This window comes from Nyctereutes procyonoides, unplaced genomic scaffold (assembly GCF_905146905.1).
Source record: "Nyctereutes procyonoides isolate TBG_1078 unplaced genomic scaffold, NYPRO_anot_genome, whole genome shotgun sequence".
Taxonomy (NCBI): domain Eukaryota; kingdom Metazoa; phylum Chordata; class Mammalia; order Carnivora; family Canidae; genus Nyctereutes; species Nyctereutes procyonoides.
This window is the reverse complement of record NW_026575044.1, coordinates 33,831,176-33,848,378: the sequence shown is the minus strand read 5'-3', so window position 1 is coordinate 33,848,378 and position 17,203 is coordinate 33,831,176. Positions and strand designations below refer to the sequence as shown.

The 17,203-nt window shown below is 35.7% G+C and overlaps 1 protein-coding gene across 3 annotated transcripts in view; it reads right to left on the bottom strand.

Moving 5' to 3' along the window:
• CDH2 (cadherin 2) overlaps positions 1-17,203 on the bottom strand; it is a 214,773-nt gene that overhangs the window by 48,409 nt on the left and 149,161 nt on the right. For all 3 annotated transcript variants that reach the window (XM_055323454.1, XM_055323451.1, XM_055323453.1), the window contains exons 3-7: positions 15,379-15,605; positions 13,514-13,660; positions 11,664-11,819; positions 7,003-7,147; positions 4,173-4,345 (exon numbers count right to left, since the gene is read on the bottom strand). In XM_055323454.1, the coding sequence (XP_055179429.1) occupies positions 4,173-4,345; positions 7,003-7,147; positions 11,664-11,819; positions 13,514-13,660; positions 15,379-15,605 (848 nt within the window). The remainder of the gene's footprint in view (positions 1-4,172; positions 4,346-7,002; positions 7,148-11,663; positions 11,820-13,513; positions 13,661-15,378; positions 15,606-17,203) is intronic.

The following is a 17,203-nucleotide window of genomic DNA, read 5'->3' as shown; positions in this document are numbered from 1 at the left end:
TTGGCGCCTGCCTTTGGCCCAGGGCGCGATCCTGGAGACCCGGGATCAAATCCCACATCGGGCTCCCGGTGCATGGAGCCTGCTTCTCCCTCTGCCTGTGTTTCTGCCTCTCTCTCTCTCTCTCTGTGACTATCATAAATAAATAAAAATTTTTAAAAAAATCAAATTCTTACATGCTAAGCCCCAGTTCCTTTGCCTGTGAAATCTAGCTTCTATGGCTGGAGTCCGAAATATTTTTTGAATGCTTACTTAATACTGCCATTATTCTAAGTACCTCGTTTTTTGAGATTGAGCACTAACTCTGTGCCAGGCACACTGCCTACCACTATATATTATCTTACTCAGTCCTCACAATAATTCTATAAGGAAGTTAGATTATTTTTAACCCTCATGTTCTAGATAAGGAAACCAAGCCTTAGGGAGGCAAGGAAGCTTGCCACCGACACCCAGCCAGAAGAAGCAGAGACAAGATTTAAACCCAGGTCTCTCAGAGTCCAGAGTCTGTACTGTTAATTGCCCCACTGTATTAGTGGTCACCTAGAGAGTGAGAAAAGATGCATGATAAGGGTGCATCCTGAGTGGGGTAGGCAGGCAGAAAGCCAAATACCAAGATGAGGAAGGAGGGGGAGCTGAGCATGAGTGTGGGCTGTCCTTTCGAGGAGTATGGTGTTGAAAAAGAGAAAAATCATGTAAGGTGAACATTTCTTCAGGGTTCCTATTCAGGGTAAAAAGGAGCACATCAGCCTCACCAAATATTGAGATCACGAAAAAAAGGCAGCTATAATGTCTATGTAACACAGTCTTTGCCCCCATCTCAGGGAATGCAGAGGCCACTAGAGGTGCCCAGGGAGGGTTTGAGGACTAGCTCTCAGAGACTGAAGATCACTCTGCTCTACAGAGATGGGAAAGGAAACAGAAGATTTGTACAAGGAATTGCTTGTAGTTGTTGTATGAGTGCTGGACATCATTTGCTCCTCAACAGGAGGCAAGGAATCCCAGGAGGTCAGACCAAAGAAGGCTTTGGGATGAATATCACAGAGGGTTTGGAGTGCCATGTTGAAGAGCTCTGACATCATCTGATGGGTCCCGGAGAGTCATTCTGCCACAGGGGAGACTCAACATGTTTATGATTCATAAAGATACTCGTGGGGTTTTAGAAGGGTTTTAGAAGGGTTTTAGAAGAGAAGGGAAGACCAACGCAGTGGAACATAGGAGAACATGGAGCTAGGAGCATAACTGAAAGGATCACTAGGCTTGGAAAACAGGAAGTATAATTCTTTCTTTGCCATGAGAAAATGATGCCAAGGAGCCAAAGTGATAGGGCTCACACAGTAGATGCTGAGGCTGGATTTATTAGATGGCGAGAGGGGTGGGGGTGGAGGGATGGGGAACAATAGCTAATATTTATGGGGCACAATGCTGAATGCTTTATACCTTATGTAACATAACCCCTACAACCATCCCATGAGGGAGGCAATATTTTTATCCCCATTAACAGATGTGGGAACAAAGGTTTCAGGTTTATACACTGAAGCTCAAATAGCCCATCAGAGGGAGTCCCAGGATCAACACCTGCTGAACCAAAGGGTGAGTCATCAGTAGTCTTATCAGGAAAGGGCTGGAGATGGACATAAAGAGAAAAGAGTGTAAAGAAGAAAGTGCCAGGAATAGGTGCCGCCAAGGAATACAACAAGAAGTTGGATGGAGATAAAACACTGAAGCCTGGCATATCTGGTAAGTACCGCTCACTTTAGGCTTGGAAAACCTGAAGAACTGATATTTTTCTAAACCTACAGATTAAGCAAAATCAAAAACTGAATCTCAGTAAGCATTTCAATGATTAGGTGTTCGATCACTTGTAGGTGTCATATATCCTGGGAGAACGACAACTGAAACTACTTTTGACAGAAAGAAAACGGTGAATTCTAATAGAAATAAAAGAACCTCAGGCCTGCATGAGGCCTGAAAAAGACAGAGTAATTTATCCCTGGCCTCAGGCAGAATTACCATAAACCATCCAAGATAGATACATTTTTTTTCCATTAAATGACTTTCAGAAAAGGAAGGTTTTTCCGTAATTTTCCTTACTAACTCATTGTTGTATTTAATAATTTCACTGTCAAGAAGCTATTGCTCACACATGATTCTATCATTTCTAATCCATTTCCACATTCATTTCATTGGGGTTGGGGCACGGCGGCTTTGGTCCACCGCAAAATAAACTTAACCTTGATTAAGGTACGACTTCAGGCTTTCATTCTCTAAACTAAATGCAGTCGCTCTAGTTTTTAAATATGGCCAGTCTGCTTTCATAAAACTATCTTTAATTCTCGATGCATTCCTCTTTCTTGTCATAAAACAGCCAGACTCACTGCTGTAAGAACACTGCTGTGTGCCAACAAGATGAAGCCCTATTTCTGTATCTCACAACAAGTGTGTGAATGAAAGAGAAATATTCATATTGGGGGATGAGCTATATACCTACCCAGTATGTGAGCAACCTGGAACTCAAGAGAGAATATTAAAAAATACCACCTATTCTCAAACAAAATATGCACACATGCTGAGTTTACTGGCATTTAAGAACTGCACTTCATACAGTAGTGGAAGAGGTGAAAAGATATACACGTCCCTTTACTGAACTAAAGGTACCATTGCAAGCATTAAATTTCAACTATCTTCCAATTCCTGGAAAAAAAAAATCAGTGACACCCAGAAGTTAACAGGTAGGATGTAATAGGCATACATCTAACTCCTAAGTAAGGCTCTCTGCTCAGGTCAGTTGTGAATAAAGTAATTTTGATTTGTTCATAGTACTTTATTAAAGTGCTTCTAGCACTATTTGCATTTATAATTAATTGCAATAGTAATGTTTTCTTCGATCCAACTCAAGTGAATGCTACTAAGGAAAATAAAGCATCATTAAAACCAAGTCTTAAAATCCTTGTCAATAATATTTATTACGGTAGGTATAATGTTTCCTTTTGACATACATAATCTGACATACATAATATAAAGGCTGACTCAGTCAGAAATCTACAAAACACAAATGTCTATGAGTTAGCACTTCGATAATTCACTCACACAATGATTACTGATGGTCAATAATGACCTTAAGAATCTCTTAAGAAAATGGAAGAAACTGGTCAGAATAGACTAGAGAAAGGCTATAAAGGATTCATGAAGGCAGAGTTTTCAGGAAAGACTGTAAGTGGGGCTTAAACTGAAACATGAAAAAATGGAAGGTTTAAGATCAAGAAAAAGTGGCAAGGCATTCCTGGTAGAAGGAATCACATGAATAAAACACAGAGGTGGGTAAGAGGACTGTGGGTGAGGTCTGTTACAGTGAGATGAGCATTTGGAATTACCCGAAATACCCATCCCCTCTCAGACTGTGACCCTACATGGTATTTCAATGTTGTCAATATTTTGTGCCTTTTCAACAAAAATTATGCCAGAAGTCTGTTTTTCTCCATTTATAACTATAAGGCTTGTCAGTAGAACTAATGCCACTGCTGGTCTTCAAACTTGTTAAGTAAGTTAATCTTAGAGTTAAGGGTTAACTTCCAACTAAGAGGATAAACTCCTTTTACAAAACCAGGCTATCCAGAGAGGCTACAAAATACCTCAGCATGCACGTTATTTGTAGTCTATTAAAAATAGGACTGATGGGGTGCGTGGGTGGTGCAGTCAGTTGAGCATTCAACTCTTGGTTTTGGCTCAGGTCATGATCTCAGGGTTGTGGGATGGATGAAGCTTGAAGCAGAATCTGCTTCAGGCTCTCTCTCCCCCTGCCCCTACCCACCCTCACCCTAAAAATCAATAAGTAAATATTAATTTGGGCATGGTTTTTAATTTAATTCCTCATAAAAACCTCTGAATGTAAGGGAGAACTGAGAAAATGCCAAGAATTTAAAAAATTAGATACCAGATGTATCTAATTAATTTAGTCAATTATACACTAAATATTACATGGACCAGCAATGATTTATCCAGTATGCACACATCATTTAACCAACCTGAAGTTTGGTAGAAAAAAGTACAATGAGATTTCTTTAAAAAATGGACATTGAATAATACTGTCGATGTATTATTACCCGGAGATAAACTGCATGTGATACCTTGTACCTTTAAGATTAAAAACAAATTCAAGTAGTTTTTGGTTGGCTTACTTCTCTATCAAGTCCAGCTGCCACTGTGATAATATCACCAGTCTCATTGTTGATTGTAAACATGTTGGGCGAAGGGGTGCTTGGAGCCTGGGACAGGATTCTGTACCTCAACATCCCGTTTAGGGCGTTTGGATCATCGGCATCAATAGCAGTGACCGTCATCACGTATGTTCCTAGACACAGTACACATGAAAAATGAATGGGTCACCCTGCACTTCAGGGTCTCCTCAATATACCTAAAAGGTATATTTGCCTTTCTGATCAATCTTAATTTCAAAACAAACATGTAGTCATTTAGATTTAATTAAAAATACTACTGATAAGAATAGTACTCACTTTAAAAAAATATAAAATATGGTTTAGATACTTGTAAGGAAAATTATTAAAAATGTATACATCTGTAAAGAGTCATTTTTTCCACGACTTAAAAGATGAGTTCACTCTGCAACTCTAAGAAAGGATCACTCCAGACCTTTATATATATAAAATGCAAATAATAATATAGATGCCATAAGCAACATATTCTATGGCCACTGATACTTTCGCCTTGCCATATTTTCCTGTTATACAACAATATCGAAAATGACATGCTGAGCATGATTCTCCTCAATGCCTAAGTCACTTTCTGAAAGTAAGCTGTGTGCATAACGATGCACACTCCATTTACTCAGGTCATAAAGAATCACTCCATGCATTACTGTTTTGGTACATTGAATAGAGGTTTGGCATTGTGGTTCATTATTTCCTAGGAGATTACAAGAGCCTTGTAAAGAACTCAGGGACTTCCAATTTATTAGATATTTTGGAAAGGAAATCTACAAAGCATTAGAATCAAATAGTTCAAACTAGTTACACAAACTGTGCAATTTAGAAGTAGAGAGAAAAGTAGTTACTATTTAGAAAGGTTTGTTCTGTGGGATATTTGTAAGAACTAGAATATAAAATTTTCCATCTCTAACTTACCTTCTTCATGAGTGCTCTAAGCTCAGTTCTACTTTAGAACCTCTCCATACTACGATTTTGCCCCAGAATTCACGAAGGCTTGATCACACTGAATATATTCAAATCTCTTTTCAGAGTTTGTCCCTTTAAGCAAGACACTTTTGATTATATGCCCACTCTACAACCCGTATCATTTTTTCAAAAAACTTCATCGTGTATTTGCTTGTTCCTTGGCTTTTTCCTCTCCTACTGGAATGTAAATTCCATAGGGCAGGAACTAGCATATCACTGCTATACCAACAGTGTCAGAACAGTGCCTGGCACACAGCATAACTCTGTAAATGTTTGCTGAATGAACAAATGAATGGTTAAAACAAAAAATATATTCCAGAATACTGAATCAAAATATTGATTACAATGCAGTTTAACTCAATCTTACAGAACAACTACAGGAAATATATGCATGGTATGTCTTTAGTTCTTATGAACATAGAGTCTTTTATTTATGGGAGGCTTTAAAGGAAATTCACGATCAAATGCATAACAAGTACATCTCTAATGGTTTATCTTCGACAATTTTTGTGAAGCAGTACTTTTAATAAAGTTAGAAACAACAGAGAAGCAAATAAAATATTTTTAAAAAAACAACAAAAAATTGCCCATATAAAAAATTCTTTATCTTTAAAATATGTGTATAAGACTTATGTTTTAGTAGGGATATATTTAATACTCTTTGACTTTTTTGTATTTTAAAATACCAAAGAAAGCTACTCTGGAATGTGACTCCACAGGAGCCACCCATGGATGAACTTCCAGCACAGCCCTGCCCTCCTTACTCCAGCTCCACTGGAGCTCACCCTTACCCCTAACTTCCTTTCTGAGGATAGAGACAAGCACATTTAGACCAAAAAAAAGTACCAATTAAGGCATATGCAGCGCATTTATAAATTGGCATATGCATAAAGGAGCTACAGGTATAAACTGGTATAGGAGACAAAGGTAATATGTAACACTATTTTAAATGTCGAGGCTCTTAAATATAAACTAATAATAATAATAATAACATAGCTAATTACATCAATAATAATAATAATAATAATAATAATAATAATATAGATAATTACACCTCTCTAAACACCAAATTATCTCAGGAAGGCTGGTGAAACACTCTCTTGTTTTCCCATCTCTCTACCAACTAGTTTTCTTGTCCACTAGTTTTTCAAACTAAATTAGCCTTCCTAGCCTTGCTCTTCTAAAGTCTACTGAGCTTTCAGTACAAGAGTCTAAAATCTTAGTCAAACATCAGTGCATAATGGTGAGAGGCTTTGGCAACTCCTGTTTCCAGCCTAGGACACTTGCCATGACACAAGTTTGGAAGTGCGGGCTGCAGAAGACATCTGGGTCATCCCGAAGTAAATATCCAGTGTGACTACCGCTGTCTCCAAGCCCCCTCTCTGCTTTTGGCTTTCTTCACTGCCTGACCCCAGGAACACCAAGTACCTTTCAGACTCTCTAACTGAGGTTTACTTGCTGCTTGAACTAATAGGCTACAATATGGACTGTATGAACAGAAAGCCCCTGGTCTTCTGGTGCTCACTTTTTGCCACTCGGATTTATCAAACACAGTAGCATGGAAGGACCCCATAGATCCTATAATATAGAATCAGATACCGTAGTGTATATTTTTTCAAAATGAGGAAGTGATATTTTTCTCTTTTCTCTCTTCCATCGTTTTCTTTCCCCTCTTCCCTTCTTTTTTCCCTAAAATCATTTCGCATGAAAGCAAATGACACAAAGAAGCTCACATGATTTCTTTTTCTCTTGTTTATAACTGGTACTGAATTATAATATGTTTCCTCAATCTTTGAACTATTATGTTCAAACTTACCGGGCTTTGACCCCTCAGGAACTGTCCCGTTCCAAACCTGGTGTAAGAACTCTGGTCTGTTATCGTTCATATCAATAACATTGATGACAATGTCTATAGGGTTCTCCACTTGGTTTCCATTAATATCCACAGCATGTGCCCTCAACTGAAAAAGTAATTAGAAAACAAAACTATTTAAAAGATTTATGTCTCAAGTGAGAAGATAAAATATACAATCACCATGCTATGAACAGAGAAACAGTAAAAGCTACTCTTCATCAAAATTTAAGTTAGCCAGGGGGTGCCTGGTGGCTCAGTCTGTTCAGCAGCTGACTCTTGATTTCGGCTCAGGTCATGATCTCAAGGTCCTGGGCTCAAGCCCCTTGCCAGGCTCCCCACTGAGCATGGAGTCTTCTTCAGATTCTCTCTCTCCTTCTGCCCCTCACCTCCCCCCCCACCACCAAAATGAATAAATAGTCTTTAAAAAAATTTTAAGTGAGCCAAACTTCATGTGATTAGGATAGATACAGTAGTAGTAAGAAGCCAATGTTTACTATCTGCTAGGCATTATGCTCAGAGATTTATGGATTTTAACTCATTTGATCCTTATACAAAAGAATGAGGCAGAAATGATAAAAGCACTTGAAGGCAAAGACATTGAGGTTCAGAAAAGCTAAGTAACTTTGCTGTCTCTTGACAGAGCCCATACCTAAAGCCAGTTCTGTCCGGTTCCCAAATCCTTTTGTGAAATCCATACATAGGAGTTATGGTAATTAAAAATGTTCTGGCACAGAATAATTGTAGAGATTAAAAGAAGAGAACATAGAACTAAGTGTGCATAGGGAATTTGGACACTAGGTGGTTTTTTTGTTTGTTTGTTTTAAATCGTAAAAGTCACTCATAAATATTGAAAGTGTGTGAATATATAAGACAGTTGTTCCTCTTCCAAGCTTGAGTTCTCAGTTTCATAAGTATTCTAAAAAATTTTATTATTTTTTTCTTTTTAAATAAATATAGTCACTCAGCTGCTATTCTTCGCAGAGTATCGTCAAACTCTTTTAATCCAGCGCATAGAGATCCATTACATTCTTTTCAATAGCTGGGTAGTGTTCCGCTGAATTGCTTCTTTTTAATAGGAATGCTTCTGTGGTTTTCCAGTTAAATATGATGCTGGCTGTTGGTTTCTCTTGGATATGCTTCATCAAGTTAAAGAAGCATCACCATATCATCCCCTCTTTTTGAATTTAGAGGTTATTTAACACATGAAACGATTTAAATTTTATGATTGCCTTTCAACAGCTATAAACCAATCCTTTATTCCTTCACATAATATATTATGTATTAATAGATTCTTAATACTGAAACATCCTTGCAATTCTATAATTGATTTTATATTTTATGAGTATCACTCTTTTAAGTGCTGGCAGTAAGAGTTCACCCAAAAATTGACCTGAAGATATTTATTTCCTGGTTTTAGCCACAGGAGTTCAGATAATGAGAATTCATACAAAGAAGAATTATTTAGAAATTTTGTATTGATATTTATATTCATAAATTCGAGACCAGTCTAATTAGACACTGGTCTATCATGTGCTATCTTTATCGAATTTTCCTATCAATGAAATTTTGTTTTTATGAAAGGTTTGAAAGTTTTACTTCTCTCTTTATGCTTTAGAACAATATAAAAAGCATTGGCATTACATGTTTTTGAAGGATTAAAAAAAAAACCTGGTGGATGAAATGATCAAAGCCTTTGGAAGAACGGAGTGTTGAATAGTACTCAAGAGAGAAAATAGTTTTATTTATTTTTTTATTTTTATACCCAACGTAGGGCTTGAACTCATGACCCTGAAATCAAAGCTGGATGCTCTACAGACTGAGCCAGCTAGGTGCCACCTCCCTTTTTTTTAGAATAACTTTTTTTTTTTTTTTTACTATACCCTAGAATAGGGCTTTCTTTCATTTTTTTTTTTATTTATTCATGAGAGACAGAGAGAGGCAGAGACATAGGCAGAGGGAGAAGCAGGCTCCATGGAGAGAGCCTGATGTGGGACTCGAACCTGGGTCTCCAGGATCACGCCCTGGGCCGAAGGCAGGCACTAAACTGCTGAGCCACCCAGGGATCCCCTAGAATAACTTTCATTTTATTTTTTTAAGCTCTAGTATGGGGCTTGAACTCAAAACCATGAGATCAAGAGTCACATGCTCCACCCAGTGAGTCAGCCAGGCACCCCTTGAAAATGCTTAGTCATCTGTTTAGTTCTACAGGAGTCTTGCTCTACAACATACCAATATTTTAACAATTTTCAAAACTTTAATAATTTAAAAAGTTTTTACAAGTGCAAAAATTCAACAAATATGTTATTGTGCAAAATAAGAGTCTAAAAACAAACACATGCACGTGGAATAAAAAGTCTTGAATGAATAAATATGGATGATAAACCACTGGGAATACTAATTCAATACATGGGACAAATGGCTATCTACAAAGGAAAAACAAAGTGTATCTATATACCTCTCTCACTTTAGTAAAACAAACTCCACAGAGGTTAAAAATATAGATGCAAATAGATAAATACAACAGATAAAATTGGAGAGATTAGCATCTTGGAGTAGAGATGGCCTTTATAACTATCTCTAAAACCAGACTGTATAAAACTGAAAAAAATAATTTTACAATGCAAGAACTATAGGGTAAAAATTATTTAAAAAGTTTAAAAACGAGAAAAAGAGGAAAATATGTGACAAATTAAATATTAACATCCCTAATAGATAAGAGGTTCTTAACAGTGAGAACAAAAGGTAAACAAGCCAAAAGAAATTTCAACAGAAGGAGGGACACCTGGGCAGCTCAACAGGTTAAGCATCCAACTCTTGATTACAGTTCACATCATGATCTGAGGGTCCTGAGACAGAGCCCTGTGTTGAGCTCCCCTCTGAGCAGGAATCTGCTTGGGATTCTCTCTTTCCCTCTCCCATCCTCCAACCTCTAAAAAAACCCAAAATTAACAGAGAACAGGAATAGGGAATTTACTTTGATTAGATATTCAACTTAGGCAATGAAAGCATTATCATTTCTTTGCAAATAATAGTGAAATAAATAAATAATACTTGGAATCGATAATGGTGTGGAGAAAGTTTATCTCCTATACTATGAACAGGTAGTTTAACATAATACAACCATTCTAGAGAACAATTTCACTATATTTATCAAAATATTTCCAATTTTAGGACTTTATTCAAAGAGTATAAAATGGGCAAATGTACAGAAAAAAATGTTCACTGCCACATTATAGTTGCAAAATAAAACAAAAGAACTAAATTACCCAAATATCTACCCATAAGTAATTATTTAAAATTACACTACATTCATTCAACAAAATAGTTTAAAGCAATCAAAAATGATAATATAAATAAATAATTACTGACATGGAAAGATACTAAATCTTGTGATTGCAAAAGTGACAAAAGTTGGTTTCAGGGAATGATGCCAACTTCAAAAAAATAAATTTATGAATTTATGCAAAGAAAAACATCTTACAGCGTATCACCAAAGTGTTAAAAAAAAAGAGAGAAAGAAACAAGTTGGTTTTATGTACTGAGATTACAAATAATTGTTACTTTCTTATTGGTACTGTATTATTTTTTAAGTTTTCATAATGCACACATATTGTTTAAAAATGATGATTTCCTTACAAGTTTTAGTTATTCATGCAGAAATTGGAGAAGTAATAAAGACCAACTTAGATTTCTATATTAAATTCATGAAAAAATTGTTGAAATCTTGTCCCAGGAAATGTGCAAGCATAGCTTTAAAAAAAAAAAAGAAAGAAAGAAGGAAAACACCTCCTGGAATTTGATTAATATTAGGCAATTCTTGCGTCTTAAAACACTCACTATAATTAATATTTTTAAATTGGAAAAATCAGTTTCAAATATATATGTATATTTAAAAATATGAACATGTAATTACATATAAACAATTGTGATAACTCAATAAGAAAATGAATAAAACAATTAAAAAAATGAACATAAGAAATATAGTAAGATAATATATCTAAGAAAAGACTGCTCAGATTGGCAGATTGATGAAACCTAGTGTTAGCTGGTTTATGAAGAAAGGGAAATCTCAATTTCTGGTTGGGGGTATCAAACCGGCACACCTTTCTGGATGGAATATGGACAAAAATAAAAAAAAATAAAGTGTACTATTTCTTAAGATTATCTCATGTAATAATCAGACCAGGAAGAATAAAGATGACAAACACAGATGTCTAGTAAAATCATAGGAAACTGTCATTAAAATTATAGCCTGTATATTTAGTGGAATACTATGCAGTCATTAAAAGTGTTGTGATCTCTATATAATTTATATGCAACACTTTTGACCTCCTTTGTGCAAATCTGTTCTTGTAAGTCTGTAGTCACACTAATACGTAAAGGGTAATGAGATTTTAGGCAATTTCACTTTCTTCTTTGGCACTTTTTTTTACAACATAAGCATTCATCAATTCTACAAAAAAATGAGCTCATTCCAACAAATTGGAATGGTTTCAAAGCACAGTTCAGGTATTAAAAGTGTTAGTATCAAAACTCTAAGACCGATATAAGAGGCAAATGTTAAACTCTGCACAGTTAGAAGAGTATTAATACATCAGATTATCATCTGGCTGAAATCTTACATGAAACCGGGCTATCAGCTCACGATCCAGAGGCTTGGTCACTGACAGCTGACCTGAGATGGGGTTGATAATGAAGATACCGGTTGGAGGTTGATCAGCTCCTGGCCCAGTTACACTATACCGTAGTGAAAGGTTTTTATCTCTATCGGACCTGATCTGAGGATCAAGAAGACAATCATATTAAATGAGAGACTAAATGAGCTCATTATCAGAGACAGGACATGCCACACCTTATGCCCTTTTTCAGTTACAAACTTACAGCATCTCTTCCCAGAAAAACCAGTCCTGTTTCTCACCCTTACCTCTCGTTGATAGGCTTCAAAAAGAGATGTCACCTATCACCAGGAAGGGCCAACATTAACCCCTAAAAGAACACTCACTAGGAGCAGTGCGAAAAGTCAAAATGAAGGAGTGTCGATTTTTAAACTGAATCAAAATCTATCCAGGAAGTTCATATGGTTAGAATATTTACTATGGGAACAGGTGTCCAATTTAGTCGAAATAAAACTTATTTACCTTTGGGTATCAGGAGAAGAAATAACTGTCTAGGCCATAGTGTGAAATAGCCTTACATGGGAACTCTAGTATTATGGTTGAGCTTGAAAGTCAGATTTCTGCACTTACATTCATACTGACATTATTCACTGCAACCATAGTTTCCATGTCATTTTAAGGTAGCACCTATTACTCCAAGTTCTTTATTAATAACAAAACATACAAAAAATCATTTTAAAATACATTTTTTTGCTCTCAAAAATTATACCCATTATAGGCTGACTGCCTTTTCCTCCAAAAATAACAATTCCCAGGAAAAATAAGTTTACAGGTGAGCAGTCATAGGAACAAGCTATAGAAAAGGAGGAAGAAGAAGAGCTCCGAGAGAGGGCCAATTGGCAATATCTTTGCAGGTAATAATAACAGATCATTATGTATTAGGTAAGCATACTTAACCCAGTAACAGAATCTAGCTTATTATTTTTCTTGTTAAGGCAAAATTCTCTTACTCATTGTCCATTAAAGTAGGAAAAAAAAGTGCCTTTCTTTGGGGGTTATATTGTTCATTGTTAAATTGAATTATAATGTGCATTAAAATAAAATATGCAATTCGAATAAATGACTTATTAAAAATACAGCTTTCAGTATGTATTGGAATGCTCAATTGATCATACACAAACACTTGCAAATAAATAAATACACCATAATTTTGTCTTTCTTCCTTTTGCTATCAACAATGGGTTGCTAATTTTACTAAACATGTACATATATCTGTGACTTTTTTCCTCTCCATCTGATGCTATACATTTGGAGTAACTGAAAAAAAAAATTACTTCTCAGATTTTTAAAAGCCTATGGTTTCCCACAGCTCCAGGGATTCTGTTAATGGTTTCAGAGGTCACTTTCTTTTTTCTTTAAAAAACTCTCAAATGCACTTGGTGCTGGCATTTTTAGCAATGATTGCCCTTTTATTTCTTCTTTGGCTCAAAAGCTATCTGGAGAGGGCAAAGATCATCATGGAGAGCACAGCTGTTAGACAGCGAAGCCAAGGTGTGTGTGTTTTTTGAGAAAGGGTATGGTCTTGGTGTGGATGCATGTCGGAGCTGGGGATGATGTATTCACACACTCAACAAACTTCATTGTCTGTCGGGTACGGGACCCACAGAGAGCTCTGCCTATCTGAGATAATAATTTTTTAAAAGGAGGCTCTCTACAGCACTACAGACAATCATCTATACAAAAAAAAAGTATTTTAATACATGTTGTAAAGTCTATCCTGTGATAGAATAGAAAAAATCATTTCTAACATACACTTGACACATGCCATAGAGACAATTAAAAATCTGCAAGCCTACCCTGACAAGCTCTTGAGGAAAGGGTCCCCTGGAGTTTTCTGGCAAGTTGATTGGAGGGATAACCCAGTCTCTCTTCTGCCTTTGTAGGTGGCCATTGTGCTTAGTCGCTTGTCTTGGGAATACTATTTCTTCAATTTCTGGTGATTCCTTTGCATTAAAATACAAGACATTGCTGAATACTAGGAAAAACATTTTCGGAAAGACAGCAATATCAATGGATACCTGACAGTGTAGGAGTCACTGATATGAAGAAGAAAATATGTCTGGAGGCCCTCTCCTTATCCCTCTAGTAAAATAATAGAAAATGCTATAAAATTTTGGGGTTACGCTGATTATTGAAGAATTGAATTTCCAAACAATTTATTATGTGGCACAGCTGTGTAAACTATTTGCAGTTTCTACAAACCGTCTTCGATAGCAGTTAATATTGAGCAAAATTTAATAGTACCCTTTTATATATCTCTCATTAGTTTAAACCACAGTTCAGGTAATGTGCTACTGTACATTAAATTTAGATCTTGATGTGCTAAAATATAATTTGAATTCCAAGAGAACTTTAATACATACTGCTAAGGCATGTCTCAAATATTTATGACCCTATTAAATCCCACAGAATTAATGCTGTAATTATTCTAAACCTATGTCAGCCATGATGGATGCTGTAGATGACCCACTTTGCACACTGGGTATTAATCTCTGCTGGATGTCAACATTTTCTTCTGTTTCTCCTTATATCTGTAGACATTTTAACCATTAGCCCTTGCTGCTTCAGTGCAAATATCCAAGCTAGTTTGCTGGAACACAACGAATCATCAACAACAAAAGCATCTTTTCACTCAATTAGTTACCAATTTCTCACTCTGTATTCCCCAAATGACACAATTTCCCCTAAACAGTTAATAGATTAATAAATTATAAATTACATTTCACGTAATAAAAGTCTAACATGGGTACAAGAGAAAAATTATACCTTTCCACTGATATACTTATTCATATTTGATTATGGATGTGTATGTTCCATTTACAATTAAATCGTAGAAGTGAATATGTATATTCCTATCTCCAGTACAATAAATACACAAAATCTAACAGTCATACTTCGTGAAATTAGGGACTTCAAAATAGATAATTGTGGTGCCCCCTCCTATTTGTTTTGAATTATCTCAACATGAAAAGAGAATACTCAAGAATTACTAATGTTATCATAACTTTACTGAAGAAGTTACTGTATCTTATTAAAAATTCCTAATATAAAAAATTCCTAATATAGTGATTTATACAAAATAAGTGTTCAGTAAATGTTTGCTGAATTTAATCAAACTGTACTTTGTTAGAGACGTTATCTATTTCTTTTATCTTGGCTCACAGTGGCTTCCACCAGAGGGAGTATATCATTCCTAAAAGTTATGTCAGTAGTATAAATAATTCATACTCCCCAATTTGATTATTAAGGGAGAAGACAAAAACCCTATACTCCTAGCTAGAAATGCTTTCTTATTGCTACTGTATGTCTGTACTTCCTATTTAACAGACATCTTGCTAAGAATTGTTTATTCTGGGGTTATATTTCACAGCTTGTGCAGCTTCTAGAAATCTAAAACAAACAATTACTTCTAATTTAAATTAAGTTATAAACCTCAAAGTATAAACAACTGTTTCAAATATAATTTCAGATAGCTTAAATATATATTTAGTCTAAGTATCTTGTAAGGTTAAAAAAAAACAATAAAATACTATTTAAGTGACAAAATCTGATAAAAACTCAAATACTGGCCGATGTGACTTAAAGCAAAGTGTTTATTTAGTTCAAACTGTAAAAAACTGATTTTTAAACATAACTCCCAAGCCGTATTTCCATACTCTACCTTCACTGAGTCCTCAGGTAAGGTAGGCTTGAGGCTCAATTTTACTGCTACTTGCCACTTTTCCTGAGTCTCTTTGTCTTGGGCATATATCAGGAACTTTGCATGCTCAGAGGAGAGGGGAAAGCTTCTCACAGCATACACCATGCCATCTTCATCCACCTTAAAATCTGCTGGCTCACTGCTTTCATACTGTACTTTCCTTTTTCCATTGCAGTTGCTGAACTTCACTGTAAAAGATAACAAACATACAAGTCTAGTGATAATACAAAAGCAGAAACATCTAAGTCTGTATCCAGCTTAGGTTAAAGGATAAAACATGGTTGGCAAAAAGCACAAAAGTTTTATTTTTACATTGTTAAAGGAATTCTCATACAAGAGAATACCAGATTTATGGTTCTGAGTCATTCCCCAAAATCACCTTGTTCCAAAGCCTACTCCCTCCCACCACATTCCCTAGGGCCCTTGGCTACACCTGCTTTATCTCTCCATGCTTCTCACTCATATTATCTGCTACTCTCTAACGAACTCCAACTCAACCTTCTGGTCCCAGCTCCAAAGTCACTGAAGGTAGAACCATCCCTTTCTCTCAGTCTTCATGTACCAATCTGAACTCTATTACCATAGTTTTATAGCCATTCCTGACATTCACTGGGAGAGGTACTTTGGGGCAAATTTTCTTAGCTATCTTGACTACCTGGCACATTTCATAGCACATAGTATTTAAAAAAAAAATTTAAGGATTTTATTTATTTAGGAGAGACACAGAGAAAGAGAGAGAGAGAGAGAGAGAGAGAGAGAGAGAGAGAGAGAGAGACAGAGAGACAGAGACACAAGGCAGAAGGAGAAGCAGGCTACATGCTAGGAGCCTGATGTGGGACTCCATCCCTGTTCTCCAGGATCACAGCGCTAAACCGCTGAGCCACCCAGGCTGCCCAGCACATAGTCTTAATACATAATTTTTGAATAAATTCTTAAAGGAAGAAAGTAATAACTTTGATTAATGTTGAATGCCCACTATGCTCCAGAATTACAGGACCGTAGTAGCAATTAAAAGGGGAATAAATTGCAATTTCTAGTCCTCATGGCACTTATAAGAGTTCTATGAAGCAGTAACAATTTATAAATTTTCAGGCAAATAAAAATGAAGATGTATCTCAAAATAAATGTTAGCTAAAAATTCTTAAGAATATAAAATCAAAAAGATTTTCATATCCTTATCTCACATGTAATGACTTAAAATTGAAAAAAAAATCAATGCTTTCTTAAAAGCAATGCCAATCAGCTTATGTCTCATTGGATAACAACACAGAAGTTAAACCACATACTTATAAATGTAGGACTAAACATATTCAAGCCAAAGTAAAATTGTAAAATAATAAAAATATCCTCTAAGGAAGATGATTTCCTTTGAAATCCTTAATCATTCTTTATGAGGAAAATTTCTAGGGGAGTGGCATGAAGGGATCAAAGAGAAAGCAATTTTTAAATTTCTGTAAACATGTGGTGTTATGTCCTAACCGCAATTACATAAAATACATTTTGGAAAGCAGTTAATATGTACACATTACAAAATATAATCCTATACCACTTTTTGCATTTTTCAAGTATCTAAGTAATTTTTTTCAAATTCCCACTCCACATATGAATTGCTGAGTTCTTCTGTTTTCATTAATATAGATTCACTGAGATGTGCACAAGATCACAGCCAAATAACATGCATGTTTATTTCCCTTAGTAACCAAAAAATCCTTGATAACAGTTAAAAAATACTTTACTAAATATATTATCTCCCACATAGTCCCACATATGTCACCTTTCATCTTTC